This window comes from Ceratina calcarata, unplaced genomic scaffold (genome assembly GCF_001652005.2).
Source record: "Ceratina calcarata isolate Rehan_Ccalc_2016 unplaced genomic scaffold, ASM165200v1 scaffold368.2, whole genome shotgun sequence".
In the NCBI taxonomy this organism is placed as follows: domain Eukaryota; kingdom Metazoa; phylum Arthropoda; class Insecta; order Hymenoptera; family Apidae; genus Ceratina; species Ceratina calcarata.
In genome coordinates this window covers 1,258,518-1,274,100 of record NW_017159898.1, presented here as the reverse complement: position 1 = coordinate 1,274,100, position 15,583 = coordinate 1,258,518, and the positions used below count along the sequence as shown (strand labels likewise).

At 38.7% G+C, this 15,583-nt stretch overlaps 3 protein-coding genes and 1 long non-coding RNA gene across 8 annotated transcripts; 1 reads left to right on the top strand and 3 right to left on the bottom strand.

The window, feature by feature from the left end:
• Nucleotides 1–329: 329 nt before the first annotated feature.
• LOC108625609 (nose resistant to fluoxetine protein 6) lies at nt 330–5,412 on the bottom strand. Of its 4 annotated transcripts, XM_026814128.1 has the most exons (13): nt 4,794–5,412; nt 3,641–3,849; nt 3,383–3,567; nt 3,065–3,270; nt 2,792–2,986; nt 2,626–2,719; nt 2,248–2,542; nt 2,100–2,179; nt 1,941–2,036; nt 1,740–1,869; nt 1,282–1,456; nt 1,073–1,215; nt 330–766 (listed from the first exon to the last, which is right to left on the bottom strand). In XM_026814128.1, exons 1-13 carry the CDS (start codon nt 5,143–5,145, stop codon nt 635–637), a joined length of 2,292 nt encoding a protein of 763 aa, XP_026669929.1. In that variant the 5' UTR covers nt 5,146–5,412; the 3' UTR covers nt 330–634. The 4 variants fall into 4 exon arrangements, with proteins under 4 accessions (XP_026669929.1, XP_026669930.1, XP_026669928.1 ...); XM_026814129.1 differs by having other exon boundaries at nt 2,626–2,986; nt 4,400–5,412; XM_026814127.1 differs by having other exon boundaries at nt 2,626–2,986.
• Nucleotides 5,413–6,394: 982 nt separating this feature from the next.
• LOC108625607 (putative sodium-coupled neutral amino acid transporter 10) lies at nt 6,395–10,147 on the bottom strand. 2 transcript variants are annotated; one of them, XM_026814121.1, is made up of 7 exons: nt 9,197–10,146; nt 9,038–9,110; nt 8,840–8,944; nt 8,641–8,777; nt 8,325–8,552; nt 8,030–8,234; nt 6,395–7,955 (listed from the first exon to the last, which is right to left on the bottom strand). In XM_026814121.1, exons 1-7 carry the CDS (start codon nt 9,677–9,679, stop codon nt 6,469–6,471), a joined length of 2,718 nt encoding a protein of 905 aa, XP_026669922.1. In that variant the 5' UTR covers nt 9,680–10,146; the 3' UTR covers nt 6,395–6,468. The 2 variants fall into 2 exon arrangements, with proteins under 2 accessions (XP_026669922.1, XP_017881199.1); XM_018025710.2 differs by having other exon boundaries at nt 8,840–9,110; nt 9,197–10,147.
• Nucleotides 10,148–10,174: 27 nt separating this feature from the next.
• Nucleotides 10,175–11,962, top strand: LOC113464428 (uncharacterized). Its single transcript, XR_003389279.1, has 2 exons — nt 10,175–10,261; nt 11,800–11,962. It is a non-coding gene; the product is annotated as an uncharacterized LOC113464428 (long non-coding RNA).
• On the bottom strand, nt 10,858–14,985 carry HDAC1 (histone deacetylase 1). Its single transcript, XM_018025717.2, has 9 exons — nt 14,844–14,985; nt 13,783–13,895; nt 13,581–13,698; nt 13,119–13,492; nt 12,898–13,045; nt 12,525–12,810; nt 12,209–12,437; nt 11,992–12,082; nt 10,858–11,886 (listed from the first exon to the last, which is right to left on the bottom strand). Exons 1-9 carry the CDS (start codon nt 14,890–14,892, stop codon nt 11,816–11,818), a joined length of 1,479 nt encoding a protein of 492 aa, XP_017881206.1. The 5' UTR covers nt 14,893–14,985; the 3' UTR covers nt 10,858–11,815.
• Between the last annotated feature and the right edge of the window lie 598 nt (nt 14,986–15,583).

The window sequence follows — 15,583 nt, the reverse complement described above, 5'->3', positions numbered from 1 at the left end:
GGGAAGCGTCGGAATTCATAGATAAAACGATTTGTCGACCGATCCGAAGGCCTTTCCCGCGGTTGACCTTCCCCTACGAATTATGGCCAGCCTCTCTTTCACCTTCGTCGTTGATCGCCACGCTTTCGTTGCAAAACCTTACTTACCTTTACCTTCGCAGAGGCAGCTGACACAATGATACGCTCGCCCTGCCAGAAGTGTAACGCTCCTTCTGCTCCGCGATGAGTACGATTCAAGGTGAAACGCTAAAGAAGAAACCGGCTTCACGAGCTTGAACGTACTCCCGAGAATAAAACACGCGATAAAAGGAAATACAATGATTCGGCAAATTTCAGTGATCATCGCCGAATAATTATTTCCAGAATTGATGTTATCTGTCGAACAAGTAAATTGACGAAGTATCTGTCGATTGTTTATATGCGTCGTTGTCTGTGTTCAGGAAGCGTTCACGGTCGTTTTTCTGCGTTTAAATTTTTAGAATGATACGCTCGGGACTCGCGAGCCACGCTCTTTCCACAAGTCTCTTACGTAAGGTCGCTGTTTCTCAATCGCGAACGGTGTCTCTGACTTCTGCGAGTAACGCTGATCCGCAATTAACCGATGCAAAACAATCTGCGATTATCTCGTTGTCGAGCTACTTTGCTTTTTTCCACTTCCTCAATGGGTGAACTATTCTCAGCAGAGAGACCACGGGGGCCTCGAAGAGCAGGCTGATGATCAACGAGGCCGCGTACGTTGCTACCGTAAATCCCAGGAACAGAATCGCCTGGAAAAGAATATTTCGAAATGTTTGTAAACGGTCGCTGGTACATCTCGCACATAAATAACGATGGTCAGCGGCGTGACGTTGAACTCTGTCATTGTTTGCGACGGCGGACGCTTTCTCTCAATGAAGAGTGAAAGGGGAAGCAAGAAACGAGGAGTGGTGGTGGTGGTGGTGCGGAGGGTACGGTTGAAGAGGAGATCGGTGGAAGCATTGAAAGAGTCGAGATCTGACGGAGCGTTCGTTAAATAAAACGACTCGACCCGATCGGTAATTCGATCGCCCGATCGTCAGTCAATGATAAATTACCATGAGTCCTCTCGTGAGGTGTATGGAAGATTCGCCGTGCAACACGACCGCCCTTATGATCGCGGGATGCACCAAATACGCGCAATAACTTAGTCTCGAGAGGGGGTACAGACCTGGCCAGGACAGTATCTTGTTTATCAAACCTGGAAAATGGAATACGTTGCGAGATGATCGTCGAGAAACGAAAGGAGGATTCTCGTGCTACCTACGTCCATGTCCCGTGACGCAAGCGATCAAGATCCATCCTATGGAAACGGCCCATCCGGAATGCGATAACGCGGTGTACAACGCGGAGACGAATGGGCTGAACGTGTTCCCGTACACTCCGTAGACGATGCTCAGCATCGCGACGAAAGAAAAGAGCCAAAGCACTGAAGCGACCGTCTGCAATAATTAAATACACGTCCCGATCGTCGAGCGGTTAAAAGACGGCGAAAATGCAGTTTTTCGCAGGACGAATCGATCGTCTTCTCAGACCGATTTCCTTAAAAGCTGTTACGCAGTAGTCGAATCGCTCGTCGATGGACAATTAAGATCAGTCCCTTACTCTTACTCGCGACGGGCATGCAGTTCATGTTTAGAACGTATTAAGGCTTTCTAAAAGCATTCGATGCAAAATCCAGCGTGTTATGCAACTACTTTCGCTACGTGACTGGACGATACTTACTTTGCTGATTTTCATTTCACAATCGGTTTTGTACAGATACCATCCTGCCATCATTCCCAGAAGATACGGTCCGATCCTCGACCAGGGCTTGTCGTACAAGCTCTCGTAGCGAGCAAACGGATCTTGAACGCTACATTCATTTTCGATCTCAAATCTGTTCGTTATTCTCGCATTCGCTGAACGTCGCCTGACAAATTTTACCTGACTACGTGCTCCAATTTCAAAGAGACGGCGACTGTGGTCGTCCAGGAGCCGATCAACAGGCAGAGCGTGATGATCGCGGCTGTCGATAGGAACCTACGAGATACGCACTTTGAAGATGTTAGCCCTTCCAAAGTAAAGGACGTTCACTGGACGTACCTTGCTCCAACGATAAGAATAATTGTTCCGATGATATAAAACAGTGTATCGTTCGCTAAATACCAGCTCCAGACAATACACTGTCGCAACAGACGATCGTTAAATGTGACATCTGAACGGGGTACGGCCAGTGAGATTGTTTACTTACTCGTTCGTCCATCGCGAAATACGTATTAATGTAAAGAGCATTGCGCCACCAAAATTTCCTACAATTCTGGTAGTCCAGAGCGTACAGATCGAGCATCGTGTGGTCATAGTACCAAGAGGACGTTACCTCGATGAGACCGATGACCAGGAGGTAAACGGGGGTCAGTCGAAAGTACCGGTACCACACCATACCCAGAAACTGAAGCACCTCGCCGCAGGCTCCCCTTATGATCTTCTTCTTCTTCATCCCGTCTCTGGTGATCGTACGGAAGTACAGAAAGGACACTAAGCATCCGCTGAAACGAAGATTCGTCGATGAACCAGACGAAGCGTAATCGCTGTCCGATCGGTGTCCAACGGCGTCACTGTCTGGCGTTACCTCATAAAGAAGAACGTGTCGACGGAATAAGTGCTGTTGCTAATAGTCTGGTAGAGGAAATTGTTCTCTGCCTTCGACTTGAAAGTTTTGATTTCTGAAACAACGGAGAACGCGTGACAGCGTCGTCGACGAGCGGATACGAGAGACGATGGAACGACCGGCGTACCAGAAACTACGTTCACGGTCAAACAGGTGTGAACGAGAATGATCCACAGCATCGACAGAAATCGTAAGCCGTGAATGGGAGCCAAAGTGTCGGCGCCGACGTCGAGGCTGAAGACTTTCGAGAGATTTAACAACAGGCTGAACGACAACAATGCCTCCGAGAAAGGTCTCGGCGCACTGTTCGAGTTATGCACGTCTGAAACCGTTAGAATTGTTCAAGCCTCGATTGGCCCGCGATCGACCACGACTTTACGGCATAAAATATCATGAGTACCGCTGGAACCGTTGTGCTCTCGCACCGACCATATCTTTTTCATCGTGATCTTCCCATCGGCCGTTTCCGCGTGATTCAGGATCTTCAGTTCCGTCGTGTTGTCCATACTCGAACTTGTCTGCTCGGTCTGCAATATTCGATATCGAAGGGAAACGTCGTACAAAGTGCCCAGGATCACGAGAACGGTGACTATAACGAACGCGACTCTGCAAGTCAATCATCTTTTTGTAAACCGTCGCTCCTACGCGCCTCCGTTACCCAACCTTTCTCTTTCGAGATTACAGGTATCGGACTCGATAGAAAGGACCGAGCACGTACGATAAAATGTGAAATATAGGGTCTTCCCAAAACGAATATCCCCTGGACAGATTCCTGATCGTTCCGATCGTCATCCTCACTGATGAATCGTCCCTGCGTTGATCTTCGACCAAGCGCAAGAGCTTCTCGACGTCGTCGACGCCGCACGCGTCGGGCAGACACAGACCGAAGATAATTCTGTAAGTCTGAATCGTCGAGGAAGTGAATCGCGAGTCGAAGGGGAAGTCGATGTTCCGTAATTACATGTAGAAAAATTACTTCATTTGACGTGAATCGGCGAACGTTCAGATTGACGGTGGCGGACGACATGCCGACCGGAAACGGTGGTGTGTTCTCTTCGCGTTTCGATTTCGTTTTCTGCCACTCGATAAATTGTTCTTCCATATCCCGACATTGGTCCACGGCACCCACCCAAAATACGTTTCCGGAGGATAAACCCCACGTGTATCTGCCGGTCGCGTCCGTCACTGAAAAAGTACATTTCGTGTAAAACATGGTTCTCAGCGTTTCGTAGCTTTCGACCATTCGAATATCTGCTGTATTGTTCTTTTTCTGGAAAGCAGTTAGACCGTTGCATAAAACGAAAGCAGTTACAGTGTTCCGTGACTAGAATACAATGTTTCTTTCTGAATGTTGCTTCCTGAACTGGCGCGTGCACTTGTTGTTACGGCATTCGAGCTTTACGCAATTACATGCACCGAAACGATTCTTGTTCTTGCACGCGATGATGCAACCCGTGATTCTAGTGAAAAATTTATTAATCATACCAGAAAAGTTCACTTTCCCGGCTGACTAGAAAGAACAATGTATCCGACTTTCATCTTTCGCTCTACTGGGCGTACTGGGCCTTCGACTAATCGCGAGACGCGCTTCGAACGTGAATCAGACCCGTGTCTATGATCTTTAAAATCGAGTTTCATCCGTTTATAATAATAATGATAATTTAGCGTATTATAAAAATCAAACTTTCGAGGAAAGTGTCATCTGTCAACGTGAAACCGGATCCAAAGTACTCACTCGTAATTACTTCCTGTACTCTCACTGAACAAACTCTTCCTCGTTCCACGAGTGAGAACTATAATAATTACTGACCAATTAAAATCACTAGCGAAGTCTCGATTAAATACCGTGATCCACATAAAGAGAATCTTACGAGAACTCTACGTATGGAATTCGCACACTTCCATATCAAATCTGTACATAGCAAATAATCAATAATTCATCCACGAATAATACTCGGACCACGGATTCTTACGCAGTTCTCTTGAGATCATTTAAGCATTGCAACGTACACTTACTCACCCCGCTGTACATTTTCTTTCATAGATTCGTACGATAGATCGACCCGACGAATCTACAGTACGAATTTTATAATCTTTCGTTTCATTTTCTTTCATTTGATTTCACTTACTCTTCAATGCCCATTCTTCCCCCAACGACAAGCCCGTCATGTAATTCGTCATGTCTGCTTCGCAATCAATTGAAAGGTTTAATGATCCGCGATTCCAGAGCTTCGTTAGTACGTGCAAGTTCCAAATATTTAACTCGTCTAAATGTAACATGGTGCGATCGGTCAAAGTCGCGTTTGAAACTATCTCGTCGGCCGAATACTTTTCCAAAGAAATAGTACGATTAATTTTCGAAACGTTGTTCATTGGCTTTAACTCGTTGCCGTCGAACTGCACGCTCCCTTCGCTCGACTTTAAACCGTCCGCTGACCAGCACGCGAAAATCAGAATGGACGTATAAATTTTTAGGAACATGATCGACTGATTTCAAATGTATCACTGTTCTCTTAATTCTTCTACGTTTAACGATCACCGTTACAGCGACTGGTGGAAGAGTTTTTGACTTTACGAACCGATCAAAGACGCTGCTCTTATAGTCACTGTAACTACTGATTAAGGTGCATGATCAGATATACTCCGTTTCCCGCCTCCCACTTTACCTTGATTCCATCCACTGCACGTGTTGTAGCGATCGTACGTTCTTTAAACTTTGAAATCTGTCGCATTCGGTAACATATTACTATCCACTTTCTTTCCGCTATTTGTACGCGTAACAGGAACATACGTATATCTCTCATGGAACGGTTTCTTACACAATACGCGCGACATTGTTTTAATCGCGAACCCGTTCCGCGTCGTTAAAATATACCGCAATAAAATGATTTGAATATAGCTGACGGTGAATGCGAATTGTTTAATTTAAACATGTCCTATGGAGCATGCGCCCATAGAGTTAGTATAGATATACTAACTCTATGCATGCGCCTCGGCACATTCGTCGGTCTTTTCATATTCCGACCATTCCACCACATTCAACTATTTTCACTTTGCGTCGCACGCCATCGCATGCGGAGCGATACAAATGGTACGCTGACCCAGCGTTACCAGATTTTTACCCACGACGCTCGCTTCCCCTGTTTTTCGCCCGTATTTCGATCCCCACTACTATTCCCCTCATGCGTGCTCATGCGCGTTCGCGAAGCTCTCCGCAGCGTTATGGTCCCCACCATGGTCGCGTCGTCCCCACTTTGCGGCCTTGGGTAAAAATCTGGTAACGCTGCCGGCTGACCTCAAACGATTTTGGAGTTGTACGTGGCGCCATCTCGATTTCAAATAAAGCCCTATTTAAAAACTACCGAATTTTAATTATTATAACTTATCAATGTATAATTCATTAATTATTTTCATGCTGTTATATTTTTTAATTGTAAGCAAGTCGTATTTGGATGATTAATTGACAAAGTTTTATTTTACAAAGGTGACGGTAAAATGAAAAATATCATTTTCCTTCAATGTAAAAATATATTCAAAACTTTAATACTTATCCATTAGATTACATAAAAGAATAATTATGAGTGTATTTATGTACATAATATAATGTAAAAATAATACTCAAGATTAAATACGACTAAAATGTTGAAGAGACTTCCGGTTATTTTGAATGTACTATTTACAAATGCAGCGAAATTATATTACGGGAAAGGAAAAAAATTGTACTGACCGGTCTTCTATAAAATTAAATTTTCGCGCATACATCGTATCATTGTACAAATTACACTTAATCAGGTATACAAGAGCTTAAACATTATAATCATCATTAGCATTCATAGATTTCAGATCCCTCTGTTTTAATTTAACATATTCTCCTCGTACAGGAATATTCGGATCCATTGAAACAGCATTCGCTACTTCCTGTCCTGACAGATACATATTAGTTTTAATCAACAATACCTCAGTTGTATCCTCTTTCGTTAAATTTTTGTTTAATTTTACGTTTAGTTTATTCGGTATTCCATTTTTGTCAGAACATATATCGCGATTGTCGTTAATCGTTAAATTTTTTATAAAATATCCGGATTTCTCATTTTTTATATCACTCGCAACTTTGGTATTGGTTTCTTCAACTTGAACATCTATTTCCCGTTTCTCACGTTCGTGTTTCTCTAATATGTCTCTATGAATTACTTGAACCTCATCCTCGAATTCATGCTTGTCTACTTGTACCGTGTTCTCTGCATTCGTTTGATTTCGCATTTTTAACGCAATCGGTAGAGAATATTCATGTTGCAGCTTCTCGATTTTCGATTTCGACTTTTCTTCTAAATTAGAAATTGCAGCTGTAGAATTATCTTTGTACACGACTTTTTCAATTCGGTCATTTAGTCCAATGGAACTGTTAGAAATAGACCTCTGTATCACTCGTTTTGTTAAAGCACTTAAAATAGGCCCTTTAGGTAATTCATTCGAATTATTTACACTCTTTTTCATTTCTTTAACATGTCCGTTATCTACTTTATTGTCAAACAACAATTTATTTGTATTGATCTGTTCTTTCTTTATATTTGTCTTATTAGAAGAAACAAGACCTTCTCTGTGCTGCTGCCTTGATAGTTCATTGTCATTAATATTTACATTCGGTAAATTCTCCTTTACTCGCAGAATAAACTTCTCGTTAAGAGCGTTTGATTCTCCTTCACCCTTCTTTACCTCCTCCTTCATATCTTTTATGATACTTTGCTTTTCTTTCTCAATTTCGTTTTTTTGCAGTTTCAGATCTTTCAATATCTCTTTCTGTTCCTCCATCATTTGCAACTGCTCTTGTTTGTGTTTCTCTAAAGTTTGTCTCAGTTTCTCATGCCTCTCTACAGCCAATAAATTAGCAGATTCAGCATCGGCAGCCAATTCTGTTTCTTCTTTCTTAATAGCGTCTGAATTTATAAGATTGTCATTTTTCTTTAAATCCACGAAATTCTTTTCCACCTTCTCAGCATCGATTTCGTCCTTTTTCTTAGTAACCGATTCAATCGTTATAATTTCATTTTTTACGATATCCTTTGATTGTTTACCAAGATTTTCATGTACGGTCTTTATTTCAATCGCTGTTTCTTTAATAAGTGGAGCAAGCGTGATCAATATATTATCAACTGACTTTTGCGTCTCTACGTTGGACTTCTCTGTGACAACTATGCGTTCAACTGGTATCGGCGGTTCTTGTCGCATATCGTTTCCTTGGAGATTCAACGAATTGTCGGGAACATTCAACTCTGGTAATTTCTCTATTGTATCTAGAAGCAAGTAATGCGACCGTTATTATATACAATCCGAAAAAGGTACAAGCAAAGAGTACGTGAATTAATACCTCTTATACTTGAAACAATTTTTGGATTCTTAGGAATGCTTGCTATCCCATTAATATCATTTTTCAAGTTTACCGATAGACTATTTATTTCGTTAAAAGATTTGCTCGTTGTTGTTAATATTTTTATCGTAGTGGATTTCTCCAGTGCATACAAGTTTGCATATGTACTCAGGATCATTATGCAAATACCGATAAATAAGATTACCTGCACATAAGTCGAAAAAAGTAGTAAGAAAGATATTAAGTAAATAAATTCAGTAATTTACAATCAACACTATTTTCTTGAAATTTATACTTGGGCTAATAATCTTTCATTGGTGTGCTTGCTGCTTATGGAGATGAAAAATATTGCAGGAAGTATCAAGCATATCATTACTCCGATTGTAGAACCGACTAAGCCCAGAACAAATTCTATATTTGGTATCATTATCCCAGTAATTAGAGAAACAATTACAATTATGATAGTAAGACATCTAAATCTTGTTTCTGGCAAGTAAGTAATGGAAGGCTCGTGAGTGTACATCTGAAATAAATTACACATGAATCAAGTAAAAATTATGTTATACCGATCAGTATCACAGTTCAGTATTATAATAATACATAATACAAACCCTGCGGAACAAGAGAGAGTTTAAACTTGCACGGCATGGAAAAATGACTAGAGGAAAACTAAACGCAATGGAAAATACAAATCCCATTTTAATCATTTCAGATGACAAACTAGGCTTGAAACTCATTAATATGTTCCCTATAAATATAATAAAAAAAATAAGTAAAACAGCAAACAGAGGTTTGAAATGAAATAACTACCTGTGAATGGTTGGGTGCAAAATGCAATGTAGCCGAAGAACCCAACGCAAAGATACACGCTAGTGCATATGTTTAATGCACCTCGTACGACTTGGTTCATCTTCTCTAACGAAACATTTGGAATGGTTTCATAAATTTCAAATAATTGCGTTTGACAGAACAGTGCCATAGAAAAGATAGGCACACACTGAAGTATACCTGATGGTCTCCAATAATAAACATTTTCATACCAATCCCCAGCAAAAATGCGTGGTATAGATTCTGTTATTATCTACCAAAAACAAAAAGTCTAATTAAATTACAACTAACGCGCTTGAAATCCTCATTCTAAGCAAAAACTAAATGCATATCATTTACCTTCAACACAAGGCAAAAGTAAAAGATAATGGTAGCAGTACAAAGACTAGACAGACTGTCAATATTTTTAAGTAGTCCCAATGGCAAAACTATGAAAACACTTGTTGTTACAAGCAAACTGGTCCTAATGTTCTCTGGATTTTTATCTATCACTTTTCCCACAATTTGTGGTCCTAGGTCGCCCATAACAACAAAGAAAGCAATGCATGTCCCCACGAGAAAACCAATTATAAATAATTCGACCAAGATTTTGCCCATGTGGCCAAAGGCATGAAAAGCCAGAAGCTCGAAGTTGCGTCTTCTCGACATAACAGCTGACTTGATAAGAAAGTGAGAAGCGAGTCTGGATAAAATGCTACTCAACAGTAAAACTAACGTAGCTAGGACAATACCGCATTGCTTGAAGCAAAACGGCATTGCGAGAACGCTTACTCCAATAATGCTGTTTGCCAGAGTCATAACGTGAGACAATTGAGAAATCATTTTGGCACTTTCGTGTGTCTTCAACGAAGCTAATAAATATCTGTTGCTTGAAATATATGTAGTTATATAGCTTCGATTTCTATCTTTCAGTGTTTTTCAATGTTTTTTTTTCTCGAATTAATGTTGAACAAATAGTGATGCTGTGACATTTAACGAATGGTTTAACACATTTTATATTATATACGAATAACCGATGTCTGTATGCTGCCTTCATATATTATTAATACGTAAACAACTGTTTTTATTATTAGGTTAAATTTGAAGTTCCGTTAACGAGGATCGTGTAACCAACTGCATTACGTGTAAAACAAATAACATAATTCGTTTTCATGTTGCACGTATCAAGATCGCAATTCATACGTCACACACTTGATAAAACGCATTTCGTGCAACGACAATTGTAAAATACCATCGAGCCTTCTTCTGTCGGCTCGTTAAAACTGTCACCATTTTGACAGGATAAAACATCTGTACAATCCGCTGTACTTACTCCCCCACAGCAGATACTGATATCGAAGAAGAAATTTCTTCTCTGATGACAAGTATAAAGGATGAAGTATGTAAATTCATAAAGCACGCGTCGTAAGTTTCTTTATTTTTTATTATAAATATTTAAAAACATTTTGTGTTACTCATTTTTAGACATACATATATAAATATATACATGCAATGTATGTAACTATATATATTTATATACACACACATATATATTTATATGAATTACTTAAATCTGCGTCAAGTCGACTTGTTAGATATATTTACGGAAATATTATATCGAATTTGTCTCTGTGTTCTGGGTAATTAATTACAGTAAAGGTATGTGTTTAATTACAACTAGATCCGGCATCGTTAAATTTGTTTTTTTCCAAGTAGTTTCGAAGCGCGAAAAGTGAGACTTTATGTATGTACACAAAATTAATATATATATATACACATATACATATATATATGTATATATACATATTCTCATGGAAATTAAACTAACATAGTTAAAGGGCTAACGAGTTTTATCCTTTCCCCAATCGTTCTGTTCACTATTTGTTTTTCAACTCGATCACCACAGATAGAAATCGGTTTAGTCATATACTCAATTTTTCGAGTTCTTAATCTCTTATCCTTAATTAATATAGGATTTAAGAATCTACACTGAAATTTCATGCATTCATTGACTATTCTGATTCCTGTCGCATCTCCTCCTTTGCTGATCGTTTAATTTCGCATGTATAAAATAAAATGCTTTATATATATATAAAAAAGAATATCATTATATTGTTATTACAGTACTGCATGTAGGATATTGTTAAAATATGATTTTACTTTTATGTACAAGAGTAGGAAACAAAAAGAAATCTATGATTGATTGATAATACTAATTCATTGTACAATCGCGTTTTCCTCAAACTATATCTCAATTACTCTAATTGAACGGCTCGAACAAATTTACGTGATGAGTAATGAACAGCTAATTCACAACGTATTATCATTATTAGTTGTATAATTTATCGGGACGTACTAATAATAAATTTGACATATTGATAAGTTATTTATATCTTATGATCTTGGTGATAATTAACTCTGAGAAATGTAGGTTTTCAGTCGATGCGTATGCAGCACGCCGTCAGACACATTTCTTCATCTCATTTGACTAGTCAAATTTGTCAATCCTAAATTAATGCGAAGATCTTGTGATCAGATCATAAGATATTACTTATCTCACATATGATTCACATAATTTGAGAAAAATTGAAAAATCTATTATCCGGTAAGTTAGTCATTAAAAAGTGTTAGATAATACTTTTAATGAAACAAAAAAAAAAAATAAAAATAATAATAAAAATTGCTCATCGTCTGCGGTGTAGATTACACGCTTGAATATGTGTATAACTATGTAAAAGTTACGCTTGCCTCGAGTCCGATCGATAATATAACCACCACTGTCTCTTTATTGATAGTACGCATTTTTTAATTATTATCATTATTATACCAATCATAGTAATTATTTAAAATCAAATTTCGAATTCGAGGCAACGAACGTCTGTATATCGTAATTTTATTGACTTAAGTTACCTACGCTTATCTATGCTTGATTTAAATAAGAATCTTTTCCATTTTTGTTTCAGAAAGAAAAATTATCTATCAGGGATTCGCACCGGCGTCTTTCTTTGTTTCCTCATTAGTGACATTTGTTTTTTCATCTTTTTCGTTTTCTGCAATAGATCAAACATGGTTAACACACGTGTAAAGTTACAACAAACAAAATAAAGAAACAACGTATCTTTCAAATTGCAAAGCCAACTTGTATCTACATATACCTTTTGGTTCGGATTTTATATCCTCTTCCTTCTTTAGATCACCTTCCATACCCTCTTGTCCCTTTTCTAGGCGAGGTCGTTTTCTAGAACCCTTTAGGTAAAGAGAGAAACGTCAGTTACATATGAGAATAATTCAGTAAAAAAATGAACAAAATTTGTGTGTCAGAAAAGGAAAGTGTGTAACAGTGGAGATCTATATAGAAACAAAGAACGTTACCTTAAATGATCTATTATCTCTACGTCCACCTTCACCCTCGTCTTCGCTATCACTATATTCGTTCTCGTGTTGTATCCTCTTGTCTAAATCCCGCTGTGGTAATCTTTCATCAGGATTTAATTTTTCCTCGGCTTCAGAATCCTCGATAACTGCACCGTCTTCTGGAATCGGTTGAACCTGTACGCCCGGTGCGTGAGGTAACATTCTTAGGTTCTCAAATAATCTAGTCCTGCAAGTAACAGAAGACATATATGATAGCCGAAGGCCGATTTAAGAGGAATGATTAAATACTAGTTGATACGCGAATGAAACATACTTAATCTTTTCAAGATATTCAGGAGTATTCTGGTTTGCCATATTTGAGGGACTAATGTGCAGTTTGAAGTCAGGCCCGAAATACTCGAAGTAATCATTGTAAGGTAGTTCGTTTGCGATTTCAGAGCCGAGGGCTACCGAAGTTTCGTATGTCCAGCATCTAGATACATTCCTAATCGTGTATCCACCGCCTCCAACCATTAAGAAAGGTAAGTTATATTTTTTTACAAACTCGACGCATTTTCCATGACCTCTTACTGTCAAATTGAAACAACCTAACCGATCACCTGTAAAGAATAATGTTTGAATATATTTAGTACTCTTACTCTATTTTGTCCCTGATATTTCTATAACCGTGTCTTCGTATGTAATACCTGTTAATGAATCAGCACCACATTGAAGGACCACTGCGGAGGGTTGGAAAGTTTCCATTACTTTTGAAATAATGGGTACGAATATTGACTCATAGCTTTCATCATCCATACCATCTCTTAGTGGTATGTTAACTGCATAATACTTTCCCTAAAGAGAATCCTAAGTTAGTATACAACATAACGTATACAAAATGAAATCAAATTCTAAAAGTAATTGTTACCTTTCCTGCCCCAATATCTCTTAGGTCGCCAGTACCAGGGAAATATTCGCCGTATTTATGAAAGGAAACGGTCATGACTCTGTCTGTTGTATAAAAGGCTTCTTCTACACCATCACCGTGATGAACGTCGATATCGATATATAAAACTCTTTGATGATACTTGAGCAGTTCCAATATCCCTAATACAATGTCATTTACGTAGCAGAAACCGGACGCCTCACTCTTTTTGGCATGATGTAAACCACCGCCCCAGTTTATGCAAATTTCTGAGGCCTGCTTGTTTAATTTCACAGCAGCAGCTACTGACCCTCCAGCTGATAATTGACAGAACTCATACAGACCGTCGAAAACAGGACAATCTTCCCCCACATTAACTAAAGAGAAAACAATGAAATTATTAATTCCCAACCCAAGTATCATTTATAGTAAAATTTGTAGAAATAAGACTGTGTGTGATCTTACAGCGTTGCATTTGTTTGTTATATTCAGACATGTTATCAGGTCTGATAGATCTCAGGAACCTAATATAGTCGTCGCTATGAAATTTTGTCATTTCATCCGCAGTAGCTTTATGTGGACGCTAAAAAAAAAATTATGATCGTCTTAAATATTGTATAAGGATATTGACACGATAAACAGCGATGCATCGAAAGATATATCTTACATATATTTCCATTTTCCTGTAAAGACCATAATTGAGAAGTAAATTATGTGTCATCCTTATACGATGTGGTTTCATTGGATGTCCTTGCCCATAGTAGTAATTCCCAATATCACCTAAAGCAACATTTTTTAAATCCATCATTCAACTTTGTCAATGTTATAAATTTTATTATCTACATAAAGTTAAGTTTAATGTGTCGTGAATTCAGATTGAAACATGGTACCATGGGTACCACTACGGTACGGGCAACCGAAGTACATTTGAGAATCTCTAGCTTAACTTACTCAAAAAACGTATTATCCTTTATGTATCTGACTCAAACATCATTAACACTTTAAAATCTATGAAAATCTTCAGATATATCAATGAACTTGTATGATTACATTCAAGTAAGCAAGAATTTTTAAGAAGTTTCTCGTAGTACTTTCATAACCTAAAAGGATCTTTTTTCGTTTAAAATATTGAAAATCGCCTATTCATAATTAAAGAATAGTATCGTAAAAGCATAAAATCAGCGTAAGAAATGTAATTAGAATACATATATGCATAAAATGATATGTAATTACGATAACAAGTGTGCTGTTCATAAATCATTCGTATTTGATTATTACAAGCAAGTAAAGGCAACGGGATGAAACGTTTATATTGGATAATAATTACACAGAAACAAAAAGGAAGAGAAGAAAAAGTAAAATTCGTTCGGCTAAATGAATGGTAACTATCGACATGAATCGTAAAAAGCCGACGCTGTTTCTTCGTTCAAGTAGGGTAGCGCGGAGCGTCACTTGTGAATCTCTCGTCTTAACGCGTCTAAAACTGTGCATCGAGCTAGACAAAACATGAGAATAAGTGGGTATCGTCTGAGAAAGGTATATGTTTCACGTACGAATAAATATGACGACTGAAAACTGTGAAAGAGACAGAGGTAAACATGAAATAAACGTAAAATGTACGACACCAACGCGAATAGCACAAACACATTTTGACAATCACCCCGTGCGTGTACAGTTTTCGCGGGATCTTAAATTTACAATTAAATATCTATGAATTTTTTCACTCACTGTCGTAGTAGTAGCAGACACGCTTCTTGCTGTGAGGTAAGGTCGACATTTTCACCAATTTCCTTTCGTTAAATAGTAAAATATCTGATATGAATCAAACGCGGACCGCGGAGTGTCGGAGTATCGCGGTACCCACCGACAGGACACAGCGTCACTAAATTTCTCAACTGCGCGTGTGCAATATTCCGTTACCGAGCTTTCAATTATGTCTTATAGATGGCCCTTCTATAGAAAATAAAAAGAATGCGAACTTGACCATAAAGTGAATGAAGGCAGAGATGAAGACCAGTGATGTAAGATTTGCGGAATTTCGATCGCCGCGCGTATGGTGAGGAAAAGTGGAACTAAAAGTCTTGATGTAAGATTTGCGGATTTTTCCGCCCATAGCGTAGACCCAGTCTAGAATGCTAGCTGTTATGTCTTAGCTTTAAAGTTTGAACCTAGCCGCGCGCGTAATTTGAACGGCGTACCACTACACGCGTAATTTTTCCGTATACGTGTATCAGGTAAACGGCAAGACCCAAACTGCAAACCTGCCCTTTAAATGCTCGTGCCTCGTGGATCCTTCGATGACCAGCAAACGCTTTCGCTTCTACTCCTTCATTTTCGCGTAAAGCGGTGCAAACGAGTCACGCTCAGCGATTGCACGTGCATATGCTATACGACGGCAAATGATAATTTTTTTTTAATGGCCATAAACATTTCAATGAATTTAACGAGATAACTGTATGTACTTTATA

Coding starts and splice junctions, on each gene's coding strand:
- LOC108625609 (XM_026814127.1), bottom strand. CDS start 5,145: ATGTTCCTAAAAATTTATACGTCCATTCTGATTTTCGCGTGCTGGTCA. Junction 1,870..1,940: donor AAATTGGAGCACGTAGTCAG/GTAAAATTTGTC, acceptor AAATGAATGTAG/CGTTCAAGATCCGTTTGCTC. Junction 1,457..1,739: donor GTGAAATGAAAATCAGCAAA/GTAAGTATCGTC, acceptor TAATTATTGCAG/ACGGTCGCTTCAGTGCTTTG.
- LOC108625607 (XM_018025710.2), bottom strand. CDS start 9,679: ATGATTTCTCAATTGTCTCACGTTATGACTCTGGCAAACAGCATTATT. Junction 8,778..8,839: donor TTGCACCCAACCATTCACAG/GTAGTTATTTCA, acceptor TTATATTTATAG/GGAACATATTAATGAGTTTC. Junction 8,235..8,324: donor ATGAAAGATTATTAGCCCAA/GTATAAATTTCA, acceptor ACTTATGTGCAG/GTAATCTTATTTATCGGTAT.
- HDAC1 (XM_018025717.2), bottom strand. CDS start 14,892: ATGTCGACCTTACCTCACAGCAAGAAGCGTGTCTGCTACTACTACGAC. Junction 12,811..12,897: donor TGGTGCTGATTCATTAACAG/GTATTACATACG, acceptor TATTCTTTACAG/GTGATCGGTTAGGTTGTTTC. Junction 11,887..11,991: donor TATAAAATCCGAACCAAAAG/GTATATGTAGAT, acceptor GATCTATTGCAG/AAAACGAAAAAGATGAAAAA.